Source organism: Heterodontus francisci, chromosome 24 (assembly GCF_036365525.1).
Source record: "Heterodontus francisci isolate sHetFra1 chromosome 24, sHetFra1.hap1, whole genome shotgun sequence".
NCBI classification, from domain to species: domain Eukaryota; kingdom Metazoa; phylum Chordata; class Chondrichthyes; order Heterodontiformes; family Heterodontidae; genus Heterodontus; species Heterodontus francisci.
Window position 1 is genome coordinate 30,832,515 of NC_090394.1, and position 17,204 is coordinate 30,849,718.

Here is a 17,204-nt window from a genome sequence, read left to right on the forward strand (position 1 = left end):
GAGAAAAAAATCATCCTGACATTAAAAAAATGTTTCTTTTTCATTGAACACTACTTCATTATAAAAATATTGGTGAAAAAAAGATAGTCAATAATCAGCCAATCAGTTAACAAATATACAGCACAGAAACATGCCAGTCAGCCCAACCAGTCTATGCTGGTGTTTATTCTCCACTCATAAAGTCATTACGGGGCAGAAGGAGGCCATTCAGCCCTACAAGTCCTTGCTGGCTCTCTCTAGACCAATCCAGTCAGTCCAGTTTTCCCTGTCTATCCCTGTAGCCCTACAATTTACTTCTGTCAAGTGCCCATCCAGTTTCCTTTTGAAATCATTCATTGTCTCCTCTTGCACCACCCTCAGAGGTAGCAAGTTCTAGGTCATTACCAGTCACTGCGTAAAAGGTTCTTCCTCACATTCCCCCCCCCCCCCCCCCCCAATATCTCCTACCCAAAACCTTAAATCTGTGTTCCCTAGTCCTTGCAACAGAGGACAGGTGGAGCCTCAGTTAAATGTCTCATCTGAAAGTCTGTACCTCCAATACCACTCTCTCAGTACTGCTCTGGAGTGTCAATGCAGATATTTGTGCTCAAGTCTGTAGAGTGAGACTTGAACCCACAACCTCCTGATTTAGGAGTGAGGTTGCTACTAACTGATGTTACAGCCACGTGGTGAGAGGTGTGGGTGATTCCCACTGTTCAACTTCCACCTGACTGTGGCAGGAGTTTTTATTTGTTATTAGAGTTTAACTCCTTTGTGTTTTATTTGTCAAATAAACAGACAGCGACAGGTTTTCTTGTAGGTTTAAAACAGGAGATCAATTATTTATTGAGCAATATGCCTTATCCCCAAATAGTCAGAACCGCATCCACTCATAGATTTACTCGTGTGTGTGTGTGTGTGTGTGTGTCGCGCACACACACGCGCACACACAAGAAGAGACAGATAGAGAGGAAAAGGGGTAAGCAGTTTTAAAGTGGTAGGGTTTCGGGGTTCATGGTAAACCTGTTGAATTCTCTCGGAAGTCAAGTTCTTGTTGGTGCAGGCCTGAGGTGTTTGTAGCTTTCTCTCTTGGTTAAAGTTTAGTTTGATGACAGCGGATCACTTCCAATTTCACTCCTGCATAAGTTGAAAATATAGAATTTTCAGTAGGCCCTTCTGGCTTGGTGGATTTTCTCCCAGCTCTTAGCTGAACAAGCAGTTTGGTGATGCTTCTTTCTGCCTGTATCTATCTATCTCTCTCTCTCTCATTCTTTGAGGGCTGCCTTTTTAAGGTAAAAAATTTCTCACATCTTGCCTCTGCTGAGAGACAGGGGCCGGTATTTTACACCCCCACAAAGAGCAGAAAGGTGGTGAGGGGGTAGGTGTAGGGGGCGTAAAATGGAGCGGGAGGCCCTCCCCAACCCACTCCTGCCGCCACCGTCCTGCGTAAGGTGGTGGCGGCAAAAAACAGCCCGTCTGCCCCAGACCAACTACCATTTAAGGGCCTCCGCCCATCGCCACAGGGATAATACCCGTGGCCAGTCGGGCGGCCCAGATCCGAGGGAAGCTGCCTGACAAAAGCACGCGGATCTCTGATGGCCGCCCCCACTGCCCCAACCACTCCCAGCACCCAACACTCCCCCCGTCCCGCCAATCGACCACCCTTGCCTCGCCGGGGTCCAACCGATTACTGTCAGCGAGGCACCAAAAACTTACCTTGGTTCCGGGGCTCCCTGACATATTTTGTTTTCAGCTGGGTTGCAGTCCCAGCAGTGGCCACTGCTGGGACAGAGAGCTGCCGGCCCTCTAATTGGGCAGCAGCTCCATTAGGCAGGACTTCCTGCCTCAATGAGGTTGGTAGTCCAGCCTCAGACCAATTATAGGCTTGTGGACCGCAAAATGCGGATTGGATCCCCAGGCCAGGCGGAGGCGATTTGCCACCAACTTTTCAGTCGGTGGATGGCTCCCAACTGCCAAGGGTAAAATTCCAGCCAGGGGTTTTCTTCCCTGCAGTGACCGACAGTGGCCCAGGATGTGGCTACTTCAAACCTTCTTTGTTTCAGAAAAACCTATTCAATTCAGTAATGTTTCAGGATGGGTGTAATTGACACTTCTCAACCTGGTTAGGCATCCTTTGTTGTAAATATGGCCTAGTGGCAATGTTCAAATACATATGCGGCCATCTTTTGCAGCATCGTCCATTTTTTAAAAAGGTAAAGTTAATTTATATAACTCTTCAGTTTGAGTCTGTATTTTTTCATTATCACACTTCTCGTAAGCATGACACTGAGCTACAACTGACGGTTCAGCCCATGCTCACCATTCTAAGTTCCAGTTCCCCTAATGCCTCAGATTTAAAATTTTCATACTTGTGCTTAATTCCCTTCACTTCGCTCTCGTTCAGCCCTACAAACCCACCCAACTCTCTGTTTCTTATGACTCATGCTTCTTCTGCATTGCCCCACCAACAGCAACTTTGCTTTCTGCTATATAGTCCCGTGCTTGGAATTCCCTCCCTGAACCCTTCTTTCTCTCCACCTCCTCCATTAAAACCAGCCTCTTTGTCCAAGCTATTCGTCACCCCTCCTAATATCTCCCTCTGCAGCTTAGCGTAAATTTTTCTTTTCAGCTCTGTGAAATGCCTTGGGATATTTTTCCTGCATTAAAGGCACCATGTAAGTGCAAGTTGTATGTTTTACCATAATTCTAGAGCGGCCCTCAGGCAGATCGCTGTTGGAGATTGTGCCCAAAGTCAGTGAGCATCGTCTATCCTAGGGATCGCTGTTCCTCGAAAAATAGTTGTTACTGAGAATACATCTACCTCTACCTTTTTTTTGTTGCAATTGTTTTATATGTTGACCTACATTATATGAATTATTCTCATAGTGTTTACAGTGTTGTGAACATGATATTATGTAACAGTGACGCTTATTGAGTGGCAGGATGACTCTCTGAATTGATTCCAGCCTGTGACAACGGTGCTAATGCCTATTGCTGTTCACCCAATTGCCAACAGCCAGAGAATAGCAGCAAAACACCTGCAGCACACCACACTTAACTAGAAGAGGACAACTACCAAAGCTGTGGTGGCACAACCAAAAACCATCAGGCACTGGTATAGCAGAATAATAATTCCTTAAAATTCTCCCACAAGTGGGTATAGAAGATCCCATGGCATGATCTGGTCATTATCACATTTCTGTTTCTGGAACCTTGCTGTGTGCAAATTTGCTAACATATTTCCTACATTGCAACAGGAACTGCTCCTCAAAAGTGCTTCATTGGCTGTAAAATGCTTTGGGATGCTCCAAGGTCATGAAAGGCACTATATGAATGCAAATTCTTTCTTTCTGTCAACAGGTTCATAGGCACAAATTCCCCAGTTTCATCATTTGCTGGCACTGTGGTGCCTGAGTTTGTGTCTACTTCTAATAAATTGAATGATCACATGGTACAACTGTAGATCACTGTAATGAGAACTGAAGTCTATTGAATTTGGCCTCAATGATTGTTGGGAAAACAAAAGACTGAGAGAAATTGCATTAGGAATTGAACAGACAAATCACGAGTTCCCACAGCCTAATTAGTGGCCCAGCAATAATCCATGTTCCCTCATGATTTTAGAAGTTGGACCATTACTCTTTGTATTGTGGTACTTCAAAACCATAATTATCAATCTACTAGTCTAACAAATAATGTTGCTTTGTAATTTAAGGAAATGTAAGTTAAGAGTGCAGTACTATTAAGGAGTTGTTCTGTTATCACACATTGGATTTAGGAAAATTTCCACAGCAAATTTCCTTTGACATATCCAAGCTATTTATTATTTTCTGTATTGTAGATCTCTGATGAGCATTTCACTTTGCTGCTCGGATACCTGGATGGGCTGAAGGGGAACGCTCGGGAGGTAACCATTCAGAAAGCAGAGGCTCTGATCAAGGAATCTGAAAATACAGGTAAATGTTTTGTATGATCTACCTGAGACATTGGCCTGGAATTTTGCTTACCCAACTGACTGGGAGCTGGTGTGTCAGAAAGTGGCGGGGAACCCGGACGTTGGGAATCCCCCTGACGCAGTAGAGTTTATTTGGCCTGGGACGTTACTAATTGGCTCCCCACCTGGAAGTTAACTTGGGTAATAGGGAAGTCTGTGCAGGCGGGAGTGGGGGTGAGCTCGGAGAGTGGAATTGATCTCGGGGCGAGGTGGTGCGGGATTGGGACCTGCGGGGAGGGAGGTCGGAGGCCTCAGTGGGAGAGGGGTCTGGGTGTTTGGAGGCCTTGTGGGGAAGGTCAGTGGGGAATGCCCCATAATGGGGGTTCCTCAGGCAGGTACATTGGATGCAGGAGATAAGTGTGAAAGCACTTCCCTCCTGGATCTGCCAAGTCCACACCCCTGGATGTGACTGCTGAGTTGTCTGCCCAGTTAAAGCTGGAAGAGGGTTTGGGTCGTGAATCTGATTTTTAAAACTTACCCATCCTCACCCGACTGAAATACACCCATTTGATTTGGCTAAAATTCTCCCCATTCAGTATGAAACATGGTGATCTAGTATTTACACAGTTATGTAAGGAGAAGTAAGCGAGTCTAATGAAAGGTCATTATTTTGAATTTCATTTTTCTGCATTGCATAAAAATTCTTTTTATTGTTGAATTATATGGAAAAGTTAACATATTTTGTGATCTTGAACAGAATAGCATGCATGCTAGATTGCACATTACATGCTACCTGTAGAATTTGCATTGAAGGCCTTGCACAGTTCTTCACTTGGATTGGAAATCAAACTTCCGACTCTGTTGGGAAGTTTCTCTTGGCCCTTTACAGAACAAGAGCTGGGGAATGAACAGACAGCAAGCTTAGTATGACTCAACCACAGTAATAGGTGTTGGCTCATGGAATCTTTGGCCTCCTTGTCTCGAGAGACAATGGGTAAGCGCCTGGAGGTGGTCAGTGGTTTGTGAAGCAGTGCCTGGAGTGGCTATAAAGGCCAATTCTAGAGTGACAGACTCTTCCACAGGTGCTTCAGAGAAATTTGTTTGTCGTGGCTATTACACAGTTGGCTCTCCCCTTGCGCTTCTGTCTTTTTTCCTGCCAACTGTTAAGTCTCTTCGACTCGCCACACTTTAGCCCTGCCTTTATGACTGCCCACCAGCTCTGGCGATCGCTGGCAACTGACTCCCACGACTTGTGATCAATGTCACAGGACTTCATGTTGCGTTTGCAGACGTCTTTAAAGCGGAGACATGGATGGCCGGTGGGTCTGATACCAGTGACGAGCTCGCTGTACAGTGTGTCATTGGGGATCCTGCCATCTTCCATGCGGCTCATATGGCCAAGCCATCTCAAGCGCTGCTGGCTCGGTAGGGTGTATATGCTGAGGCTGTTGGCCGCCTTGAGGTCTTCTGTGTTGGAGATACAGTCCATGGAATACGACTGCCTTAAGTTCAGGGGCTTTCATTTGTCAAGAGCATGTTTGGATACCTTGCTGAAAAAAGTTTGTAACTATGAGAAACCTTACAATTTTATGAAAAAGGCTTTTAACATTTTCTAGTCATTGCAGATATTTTGAATATAATTACAACAATGATGACGTTTCAAAAAATACTTCATTAACTGTAAAATGTTGTAAAACAGAGTATTTGGTTACTATCACATTGTTGTTCGTGGGTGCGTGTCATGTGCAAATTGACTGCTGTGTTTCATATGTTACAACAGTGGCAGTACTTCATTGGCTGTATCCTGAGATTGTGAAAGAAGCTATATAAATGCAAAATTTTCTTTGTTTCTTTCCTTTCTTCTTTCTTCTTTTCCAACTTCATCCTTTTGCTAGGCTAGTTTCCAAGTAGCATACTATGTAGGAAACGTGTACAGACAGATTAAGTAATGCCTTATCTGGTAGTGCTCTATTGGTTTAGAACTGCTTGGGAAAGGGAAAGGGAGCCTCTGGGTTAAAAAATGAAATAATTATCTGTTGAACTCGTTAGGTATCAGTTCTTTATATTAATGTCTACAAAGAAACATAATATTTGCCCATATGTTTTCACTTGAACAGATGATTCCAGTGAGGCCAACTCTGCGAAGATTGAACGAATACGTCAGGTCCTTCAGCTTTTATCTTGAAGGTTTTCAAAGGATTCATCTAATTGTCTCTCTGCTCAGTGCAGTTGCCCTATTCCCAGTAACAAAGAAGTTGTGCACAAATTACATTTATTCCACTTCCTCTCTACCGATCTTGGTTTGTGTACTCTGCTGATGACTTTTTTTTTGTAAAATTGCATTCCTAATCTTAGTGATTACAATAAAGTTTGTAGTTTATACGAAAAGCCCAGCGCTTAAAAATAAAACCGAAAGGCTCCAATGTTTCACTGAAATGGTGGATATGACAGTGACAAGGTAATAAAAGCTGGCAGTGTCAAATAAGGGCAATGTAACTATGGTGAAAGAAGTAGGACTTAATTGTAATTTTTTGTTACGTGCAACAGATCAAGATGAGAGCAAAAAGTGTCTTCTAATCATAGGCATTTAACCAGAGTGGTGAAGAAGCACAGACTAATCAGTGAGAAATTAAGAACCTTTGGCAGGAGTCACTTATAATAGTAATAAAAACAAGAAATGCTGGAAATACTCAGCAGGTCTGGCAGCATCTGTGGAGAGAGAAGCAGAGTTAACGTTTCAGGTCAGTGACCCTTCTTCAGAACTAGCAAATATAACAGAGTGAATATCTTGGTAACATACCTACAAACAAAAAATAGCTGTCTCATCTCCTCTTGCCAATATTTGTTGAAGTCCAAATAAGAGAGTTCCATTGATGTAATGTTGCAACAGTGGAAGATACAAACCCAAATAGCAAAATTTGCTCTGAACCCTTTAGTATTTTCTCAGCCTTCTCCATTTCTAACAGCAATGTCCATAAACCTGCTGCATGTCCAGGGGGCTTGACTCTGTCCTGGAAGCAGGACAGGATATACTGCACTGGTACATTATTTTTTAAAATTACTAAAGAGCCTGATTATTTCCCCTCAAGTATATTAATGGGAACAGGGAGGCGGTGGTGTAGTGATATTGTCACTAGACCATTAATCCAGAGCCCCAGGCTAATGCTCTGGGGATATGGGTTTGAATCCCACCACGGTAGATGGTGGAATTTGAATTCAATTAATAAATCTGGAATTAAAAGCTAGTCTAGTGGTGACCAGGAAACCATTGTCGATTGTTGTAAAAACCCACCTGGTTCACGAATTTCCTTTAGGGAAGGAAATCTGCTGTCCTTGCCTGGTCTGGCCTACATGTGACTCCAGACTCTCAGCAATGTGGTTGACTCTTAAATGCCCTCTGAAATGGCCTAGCAAGCCACTCAGTTGTATCAAACTGCTACAAAAACTAAGAAATGAAATGAAACCAAATGGACCACCCGCCATCGACCTAGGCACTGAAAATGACAACAGCAAACCCAGCCCTGTTAACCCTGCAAAGTCCTCCTTACTAACATCTGGAGTTTGTGCCAAAATTGGGAGAGCTGTCCAATCATGATAGGCATTTAACCAGTCAAGCAACAGCCTGACATAATCATACTCACGGAATCATACCTTGCAGACAATGTCTCAGATACCACCATCACCATCACCATCCCCAGGTATGTCCTATCCCACCGGCAGGACAGATCCACCAGAGGTGGCGGCACACTGGTATACAATCGGGAGAGAGTTGCCCTGGGACTCCTCAACATTGACACCGGACCTCATGAAGTCTCATGGCATCGGATCAAACATAGGCAAGGAAACCTCCTGCTGATTACCGCTCACTGCACCCCCCCCCACCCCAACCACTTAGCTGATGAATCAGTGCTTCTCCATGTTGAACACCAGTTGGAAGAAGCACCGAGGGTAGCAAGGGCACAAAATGTACTCTGGGTGGGGGACTTCAATGTCCATCATCAGTAGTGGCTCGGTAGCACCACTACTGCTGGCCAAGTCCTAAAGGACATAGCTGCTAGACTGGGTCTGTGGCAGGTGGTGAGGGAACCAGCAAGAGGGAAAAACCTACAGGAACTCGTCCTCATCAATCTACCTGTCGCAGATGCATCTGTCTATGACAATATTGGTAGGAGTGACCACCGCACAGTCCTTGTGGAGATGAAGTCCTGTCTTCACATTGAGGATACCCACCATCACGTTGTGTGGCACTACCACTGTGCTAAATGGGATATATTTCAAACAGATCTAACAACTCAAAACTGGGTATCCATGAGGCGCTGTGGGCTATAATCAGCACTAGAATTGTATTCAACCACAATCTGTAACCTCATGGCCCAGCATATCCCACTCTCTACCATTACCAACTAGGTGGGGAACGACCCTGGTTCAATGAAGAGTGCAGGAGGGCATGCCAGGAGCAGCACCAAGCATACCTCAAAATGAGGTATCAACCTGGTGAAGCAACAACGCAGGACTATTTGCATGCCAAACGGCGGAAGCAGCGTGCAATAAACAGGGCTAGGCGATCCCACAACCAACAGATCAGATCTAAGCTCTGCAGTCCTGCCACATCCGGTTGTAAATGGTGGTGGACAATTAAACAACTGACAGGAGGAGGAGGCTCCACAAATATCCCCATCCTCAATGATGGGGCAGCCCAGCATATCAGTGCAAAAGACAAGGCTGAAACATTTGCAACCATCTTTAGCCTGAAGTGCCGAGTTGATGATCCATCTTGGCCTTCTCTTGAGGTCCCCAGCAATACAGATGCCAGTCTTCAGCTAATCCGTTTCACTCCAAGTGATATCAGGAAATGGCTGAAGGCACTGGATACTGCAAAGGCTATGGGCCCTGACAACGTTCCAGCAATAGTACTGAAGACTTGTGCTCCAGGACTAGCCATGCCCCTAGCCAAGATGTTCCAGTACAACTGCAGCACTGGTATTTACCTGGCAATGTGGAAAATTGCCCAGGTATGTCCTGTGCACAAAAAGCAGGTCAAATACAACCTAACCAATTAACGCCCTATCAATCTACTCTCGATCATCAGCAAATTAATGGAAGGGGTTGTCGACAGTGCTATCAAGCAACACTTGTTCAGCAATAACCTGCTCACTGACACTCAGTTCGGGTTCTGCCAGGGCATCTCAGCTCCTGACCTCATTACAGCCTTGGTCCAAACAAGGACAAAACAGCTGAACTCCAGAGGTGAGGTGAGAGTGACTGCCCTTGACATCAAGGCAGCATTTGACTGAGTATGGCATCAAGGAGCCTGTGGAAAACTGGAGTCAATGGGAATCAGGGGGAAAACTCTCTCTCTTGGTTGGAGTCATACCTAGTGCAAAGGAAGATGGTTGTGGTTGTTGCAAGTCAATCATCTCAGTCCAGGCCTTCACTGCAGTGGTGTCCTAGGCCCAACCATCTTCAGCTGCTTCATCAATGACCTTCCCTCCACCAAAAGTGGGGATGTTTGCTGATGATTGCACAATGTTCAGCACCACTCTTGACTCCTCAGATACTGAAGCAGCCCATGTTCATATGCAGCAAGACTTGGTCAACATCCAGGCTTGAGCTGATAAGTGGCAAGTAACATTCGCGCCACACAAGTGCCAAGCAATGACCATCTCAAACGAGTGAATCTAACCATCTCCCCTTGGCATTACCATCACTGAATCCCCCACTATCAACATCCTGGAGGTTACCATTGACCAGAAACTGAACTGGACCAGCCACATAAATGCTGTGGCTACAAGAGCAGGTCAGAGGCTGGGAATTCTGCGGCGAGTAACTCACCTCCTGTCTCCTCATTGCCTGTATGCCATCTACAAGGCACAAGTCAGGAGTGTGATGGAATACTCTCCATTTGCCTGGATGAGTGCAGCTCCAATAACACTAAAGAAGCTCGACACCATTTAGGACAAAGCAGCCTGCTTGATTGGCATCCCATCCACCACTCTCAACATTCACTCCCACCGATCCACAGTGGCAGCACTGTGTACCATATACAAGATGCACTGCAGCAACTCACCAAGGCTCCTTCGACAGCACCTTCCAAACCTGCGACTTCTACCACCTAGAAGGACAAGGGCAGCAGATGCATTTGAACATCACCACTTGCAAATACCCCTCCAAGCCACACACCATAACATTGCACATTCTTCCTTTTCTGTCTAATTCCCTTCTGAATGCTTCAATTGAACCTGCCTCCACCGCGTTCTCAGGCAGCGCATTCCAGACCTTAATCACTCGCTGCATGAAAACATTCTTCCTCATGTCACTTTTGCTTCTCTTATCAAATACTTTAAATCTGTGCCCTCTCGTTCTCGATTCTTTCACGAGTGGGAACAGTTTTTCTCCATCTACTCTGTCCAGACCCCTCATGATTTTGAATACCTCTATCAAATCACCTCTCAGCCTTCCCTTCAAGAAAAATAGTCCTACCTTCTCCAACCTGTCTTCATAACTGAAATTCCTCATCCCTGAAACCATTCTCGTGAACCTTTTCTGTACTCTCCATGCCCTCATGTCTTTCCTAAAGTGCGGCACCCAGAACTGGACGCATTACCTCAGCTGAGGCCGAACTAGAGTTTTATACAAGTTCAACATAACTTCCTTGCTCATGTACTTTATGCCCCTATTAATAAAGCCCAGGAGATTGTATGCTTTATTGACCGCTCTCTCAACCTGTCCTGCCACCTTCAATGACTTATGCACATATACACCTCGATCCCTCTGCTCCTGCACCCCCTTTAGAATTGTACCCTTTATTCTATATTGTCTCTCCATGTTCTTCCTACCAAAATAAATCACTTCACATTTCTCTGCATTGAACTTCATCTGCCATTCCATCTGTCTACCCATTCCACCAACTTGTCTATGTCCTTTTGAAATTCTACATTACCCTCCTCACAGTTCACAATGCTTCCAGGTTTCATATCATCTGCAAAAGAAATTGTACCCTGTACACCAAAATCTAGGTCATTAATATATATCAGGAAAAGCAAGGGTCCCAACACTGATCCCTGGGGAACTCCACTACAAACCTTCCTCCAGCCCGAAAAACATTCATTAACCACTACTTTTTGTTTCCTGTCACTCAGCCAGTTTCGCATCCATGTTGCTTCCGTCCCTTTTATTCCATGAGTCTCAAGTTTGTTGTGCGGCACTGTATCAAATGCCTTTTGAAAGTCCATGTACACCACATCAACAGCATTGCCCTCATCAACCCTCTCTTACCTCCTCAAAAAACTCCAGCAAGTTAGTTCAACCTGATTTTGCCTTAAGAAATCCATGCTGGCTTTTCTTAATTAACTCGCATTTGTCCATGTGACTATTGATTTTGTTCCAAATTATTTTTTCTAGAAGTTTTCCCACCACTGAAGTTAAACTGACTGACCTGTGGTTGCTGGGCTTATCTTTACACCTTTTTTTGAACAAGGGTGTAACGTTTGCAATTCTCCAGTCCTCCAGCATCACCCCCGAGTCTAAGGAAGACTGAAAAGTTATGGCCAGTGCCTCTGCAATTTCCACCCTCACTTCCCTCAGTATCTTTGAATGCATCTCATCTGGTCTTGGTGCTTTATCCACTTTAAGTGTAGATAGCCTATCTAATACTTCCTCTTTATAAATTTTAAACCCCTCTAATGTCTGACTTACCTCCTCTTTCAACATTACCTGTGTTGCATCTTCTTTCTTGGTAAAGACAGATGCAAAGAATTCATTTAATACCTCAGCTATGCCCTCTGCCTCCATGTGTAAATCCCCTTTCTGGTCCCTATTTGGCCCCATTCCTCCTTTTACCACCCTTTTACTATTTATATGACGATAGAAAACTTTGGGATTTCCTTTAATGCTAGCTGCCAGTCTGTTTTCATGCTCTCTCTTTGCTTCTGTTATTTGCTTTTTCACTTCCCTTCTGGACCTTCTATATTTAGCCTCGTTCTCACTAGTATTTTCTACTATTGGCATCTGTCATAAGCACACTTTTTCTTTTTTAACTTAATCTCTACCTATATTGTCATCCAGGGAGCTCTGGATTTGTTTGCCCTACTTTTCCCCTTCGAGGGAACATTCCTCGACTGTGCCCGAATTATCTCTTCTTTGAAGGTAGCCCAAAGTTCAGCCAATGGTTTTCCTGCCAGTTTTTGACTCCAATTTATTCACCCCAGCTCCATTCTTACCCCATTGAAGTTGGCCTTTCCCCAGTTAATTATTCTTACCCTGGATTGTTTTTTGTCCTTTTCCATAGTCAGCTAAACCTTATGATACATTGATCACTATCCCCTAAATGCTCTCCTACTGATACTTGATCCACTTGGCCCACCTCATTCCCAAGTACCAGGTTCAGCAGTGCCTCCTTTCTCATTGGACTAGCAACATACTGTTGTAGAACATTTTCCTGAACACACTCTAGGAACTCTTGCCCCTCACTGCCCTTTACACTACTGTTATCCCAGTCTATGTTTGGATAACTAAAGGCCCCCATTATAACTACCCTATAATTTTTGCATCTCTCTGTAATTTCCTTGCAAATTTGTCCCTTCACCTCCTTCCCACTGGCTGGTGGCCTATAGACAACACCGAACAATGTAACTGCACCTTTTTTGTTCTTTACCTCTAGCCAAATTGATTCTGTTCTTGAGCCCTCTGGAACATCCTTTTTCTCCAGCACTGCAATGCTCTCCTTAATCAATACCGCCACCCCTCCCACTTTTTTTCCTTTCCTATCTTTCCTGAACACCTTGTATGGAGGAATATTTAACACCCAGTCCTGCTCTTCTTTGAGCCAGGTCCCTGTTATAACCACAACATTATATTTCCACATGGAAATCTGCGCCTGTACCTCACCAGTCTTATTAACCATACTCCGTGCATTTACATACTTGCACATTGACCCTGATTCAGAATTTATTACTTTCTCCCTTACTCTGACCCCATCTGATAACTTACTATTCCCTACTCTCATGCTATCTATCTCCCCCAGTATTCTGTGCAACTTGATATTCCTCTCTGATATTTGGTCCTGGTTCCCACACCCCTGACAAGTTACCAGTTTTGCTTTCTCCAATCTGAGCTCCATCTCAAGTTCCCATCCCCCTGACAATTTAATTTAAACATCCCCACTAGCACTAGCAAATCTCCCTGCAAGGATATTCATCCCAGTCCTGCTAAGATGCAACCCGTCCATCTTGTACAGGTCCCACCTGCCCCAGAACCGGTCCCAATGTCTCAGAAATCTGATGCCCTCCCTCTTACGCCAGTTCTCCAGCCACGTGTTCAATCGCTCACTTCTTCAATTCCTTTGCTCACTTGCACGTGGGACTGGGAGTAATCCTGAGATTACTGCTTTTGAGGTCCTGCTTTTTAATCTCCTTCCTAGCTCCCTAAAGTCTGCTTTCAGGACCTTATCCCTCTTCTTACCTATGTCATTGGTACCAATGTGGACCATGACCTCTTGCTGTTCACCCTCCCCCAGAACAATGTCCTGCAGCTGCTCCATGACATCCTTGACCCTGGCACCAGGGAGGCAACACACCATCCAGGAGTCACGTTTGTTGCCGCAGAAACGCCTGTCTGTTTCCCTAACTAATGAATCCCCTATCACTACTGTTCTTCCACTCCTCTTCCTCCCCTCCTATGCAGCTGAGCCAACTGTGGTGCCACAAACTTGGCTCTGACTGCATTCCTCTGAGGAACCACCACCCTCACCAGTATCCAAAATGGAAAACTGATTAGCAAGTGAGATCATATCAAGGGACTCCTGCACTACCTGCCTGGTTCTCAGACTGCCCAGCAGTAACCTATTCCCTATCTGCCTGCATGCTGCTAACCTGCGGTGTGACCACCTCCCTAAACGTGCTATCTACGTAGTCCTCCGCCTCGCAGGTGCACAACAGTGACTCCAGCCGCGGCTCGAGTTCTGAAACCCAGAGCTCAAACTTCTGCAGCCGACGACTCTTCCTGCAGATGTGTCTGTCTAGGACACATGGTGCGTCCATGACTTCCCACATGCCATAGTCTGTACATTCCACTCGGCAGAGCTGCCCTGCCATACCTTAACTTTACAGACTGTTTATTATAAGTAAAATAGAATACCAGGTACTCACCAAACAGCACCTTCCACTGCACCGAAGCAAGAACCAAATTCTGGAGGGTTAAAAAAATGTAGGAAAAAAAAGTAGAAAATGGAGCACCTCCTCCGCCCTTCACCGAACCCCCTACTCACCAAACTCGAATCTCCACACGCAGCTTGCAACCTGTTCTCTGTTTTAGACTTATTATTCAAACTGTGTGTGGCCTCCTTATTTTTTCGAGTGAAATTCATTTGCCAATTAAATGCACATTTTGAAAGTTTATTGTTTTCTTGAATTTTGTCACAATCTTCAGTATTCACTGTACCCTTTAATTTGATGTCATCTGAAAATTTTGAAATTGTATTTCCGATTCCTAAGTCCAAATCATTAATGTAAATTGTGAACAACAGTGTTCCCAGCACCGATGCCTGTGGAATGCCACTTCCCACCATTTGCCAGTCTGAGTTGCTATCCTTAACCCCTACTTTCTGTTTGCTATCCTGCTACTTATCTCCTGACTCCACATGTTCTTACCTTACTCATGAGTCTACCAAGCAGTACATTATCGAAGACCTTTTAGTTGATCTTGGTTGCAATATAATGCAATATCCTCTGTAAATAACTCACAGCCATATACCATTGCAAGTGGGAACTGGACATGAGTCAAACATCACCCATTACAACTTGAAAAGAATCTTTACCTCAGTGCCAAAAGTGAAAGATGAGAATTACTTCTAGATTGTTTTGCTGAAGAATAAAAAAAATAAATAGTATATTTTAAACCTGCTCTTTGGGCTAATATTTGTAACCTGTTTATCATGGTTTATTGCCATTCACAGAATGAAAACCAGATGTTTCATCAACCCCATCAATAGTGCCAACACAGTTCTTGCCAAGACTTCTCTTGTTTTTAAACTTTGGATCTAAAGGCAAGCACTGTCTTCACTTGAGCCTACAATGTTATTGGATTTGTACTTAGCAGGTCTCATTCTGTCAAGTCTGGAACTAGTTGGCTAACCTTTTCATCGACTTTCAAGAATGAATGAGCAAACCTAGCAGTTACCAACAAAGAAAGATCATACTCACTTGCATGCAGCGTTCACAAATCATTGGTGAAGCCTGTTCATGGGTTTTTTCTGATCAGAAGTAACTGCCTGTGAGCTAAAATGACCTACAGCATATTGACAATCTGACAAGACCATCAATCTTTGACTCTAAACATTATCTGAATAAATATTTTGCAGGTGAATTTTTGACAAAACATCTTCCTTTAATCCATGTATGTATTTGTAATAATACACTCTCTGTTAATTTAATGTTGCTGCTGCCAAGGTGAAATGCCTGAAGTAAATCTGTTTTTCAGTTACGTGAGCTTAGTTGTGCTTTGTAGATTTAGATCAGTATTCACCCAGTGTCAGCTCAGAGCATGTATCTGATTATGAGGTCATTAAATTGGCTGACAGCTGCTCTGACCTATTATTCACATGAAGAAATATGCCTACTATTTCTCCAGTTGTAATTTACATTGAAAGTAAGGAGAGGCCCATTTTCCCTCTCTGTCTGGTAACAAATTCATAACAGACTTGAGTATAGTCATGAATTCACTGCCCAAATTTCGAGAGCATAGATGACTACGAATAATAACTTACATTTTATGTAACATCTTACCAGATCGGAGTGTTTCAAACTCACTTCAATTCATTATTTCTGAAAGTGTATTGAGTATTGTTATATAGTAGGTAAATATAGCAGTAAATCTGAACCAGCAAAAGTGTTCCACCGGCAGCGATGAAGTGGATGATTAGTTGATCGATTCTTTGGTATAACTGCTGATTGGAAGCTTGGTTTAGCATTGCATCCAAAAGAAGCCATCTCCAACAATGCAGCATTCCCTCAGTATTGTACTGTGATGTCAGGCTACATGTGCAATTTCAAAAGCAAAATCCCGTGGATGCTGAAAGTCTGAAATTAAAACAGAAATTGCTGGAATACGCTCAGCAGTTCAGGCAACAGCTGTGGAGAGCGAAACAGTTAACGTTTCACGTCAATGACCTTTCAACAGAACTGGATGACATGAGAGATTTAAAAGTTTACAAGCATGTTTAGGGCTGTGGAAAGGGGCAGGGGGCAGAAAAATACAATGGGGAAGATCTGTGATAGGGTGGCGTACAGAGTGATTAAATAACAAAAGGGATGATGGTGCAAGGCAAAATGGGATGGTAATGGGACAAATAAGGGAATAAGAGTTGGATGTAGAGGAGGTATAAATAGTTACAGCAGAGTAGCAGAGGGGGCAGGAAGCATGGAAAATCTGTCAAAGATGAGAAGGCTCCTATAGCCCAGGAAATGGAGAAAGGTAGGTAGACTGCAGGGGTCAAGCATGGTCCTCCTACTCACAGTCATATCACAAATTCAAACAAGGGTGAGGGGATCTAACCTGCAACCATTGGAACCAGAGCCAAGGGTACTACCAGCTGAAGTCAGGAGTTTACATATAGTAGAGAGGATATGTGAAAACCAACAATCTAGTCACTGATTGAGAGAATGATTGGATATCTGGCTTTCACACACCCTCTCCACTATATGCATCGTGAAAGCAAAAGAAAGAAATAACCATGCTCTTAATGCAGGGAATCGGGCTGGATGAGTGGGCAGTGCTAACACATTGGGGGAGTGACTGGTTTAATCTAGTGAGGATGTCTGTTGGATAAATAATCCCTTGAAAATTTATGCTGCCTTTAATTATGTTGACATCCAAAATGTGCCCTGTCATTGATTTTTTTTTTGTATTAAGCCTTGTGTTGGTACACTTTAAATTGCAGGAATGTTAGTCTAATGTATTATCCCAGAGGCCATGAATTCAAGTGCCACCATGACAAGCTGTGAAATTGAATTCAATAAATCTGGTAATTTAGGGGCTAGCACAAGGAAAAACAATCATGAAATCTGTTGGATTATTATAGAAACACAACTAGTTTACTAGTGGCTCTCAGGGAAGGAAAACAACAGTGCCTGTTCAGCATGTGGCTCCAGTCCCACAATATGCATTTTTTGTTTCTTAATGCCCTGTGAAATGGCCCTGTAAACCACTTGGTTGTAAAACAACTGCTGCAAAACAGAATTATAAGGAGAAATATTAGACAGATTTCACAGCATCAATGAAAGCATTTGATCAGGGT

The 17,204-nt window shown here is 43.9% G+C and overlaps 1 protein-coding gene across 5 annotated transcripts in view; it reads left to right on the forward strand.

Moving 5' to 3' along the window:
• LOC137383282 (uncharacterized protein C7orf50 homolog) overlaps nucleotides 1-7,012 on the forward strand; it is a 393,434-nt gene extending 386,422 nt beyond the window's left edge. For 2 of the 5 annotated variants that reach the window (XM_068055853.1, XM_068055854.1), the window contains 2 exons: nucleotides 3,821-3,935; nucleotides 6,031-7,011. In XM_068055853.1, the coding sequence (XP_067911954.1) occupies nucleotides 3,821-3,935; nucleotides 6,031-6,098 (183 nt within the window). In that variant the 3' untranslated portion in view covers nucleotides 6,099-7,011. Of the gene's footprint in view, nucleotides 1-3,820; nucleotides 3,936-6,030 lie in introns of all 5 variants that reach the window. The other 3 variants (XM_068055850.1, XM_068055851.1, XM_068055852.1) reach the window with 3 other exon arrangements.
• Nucleotides 7,013-17,204: the final 10,192 nt, after the last annotated feature.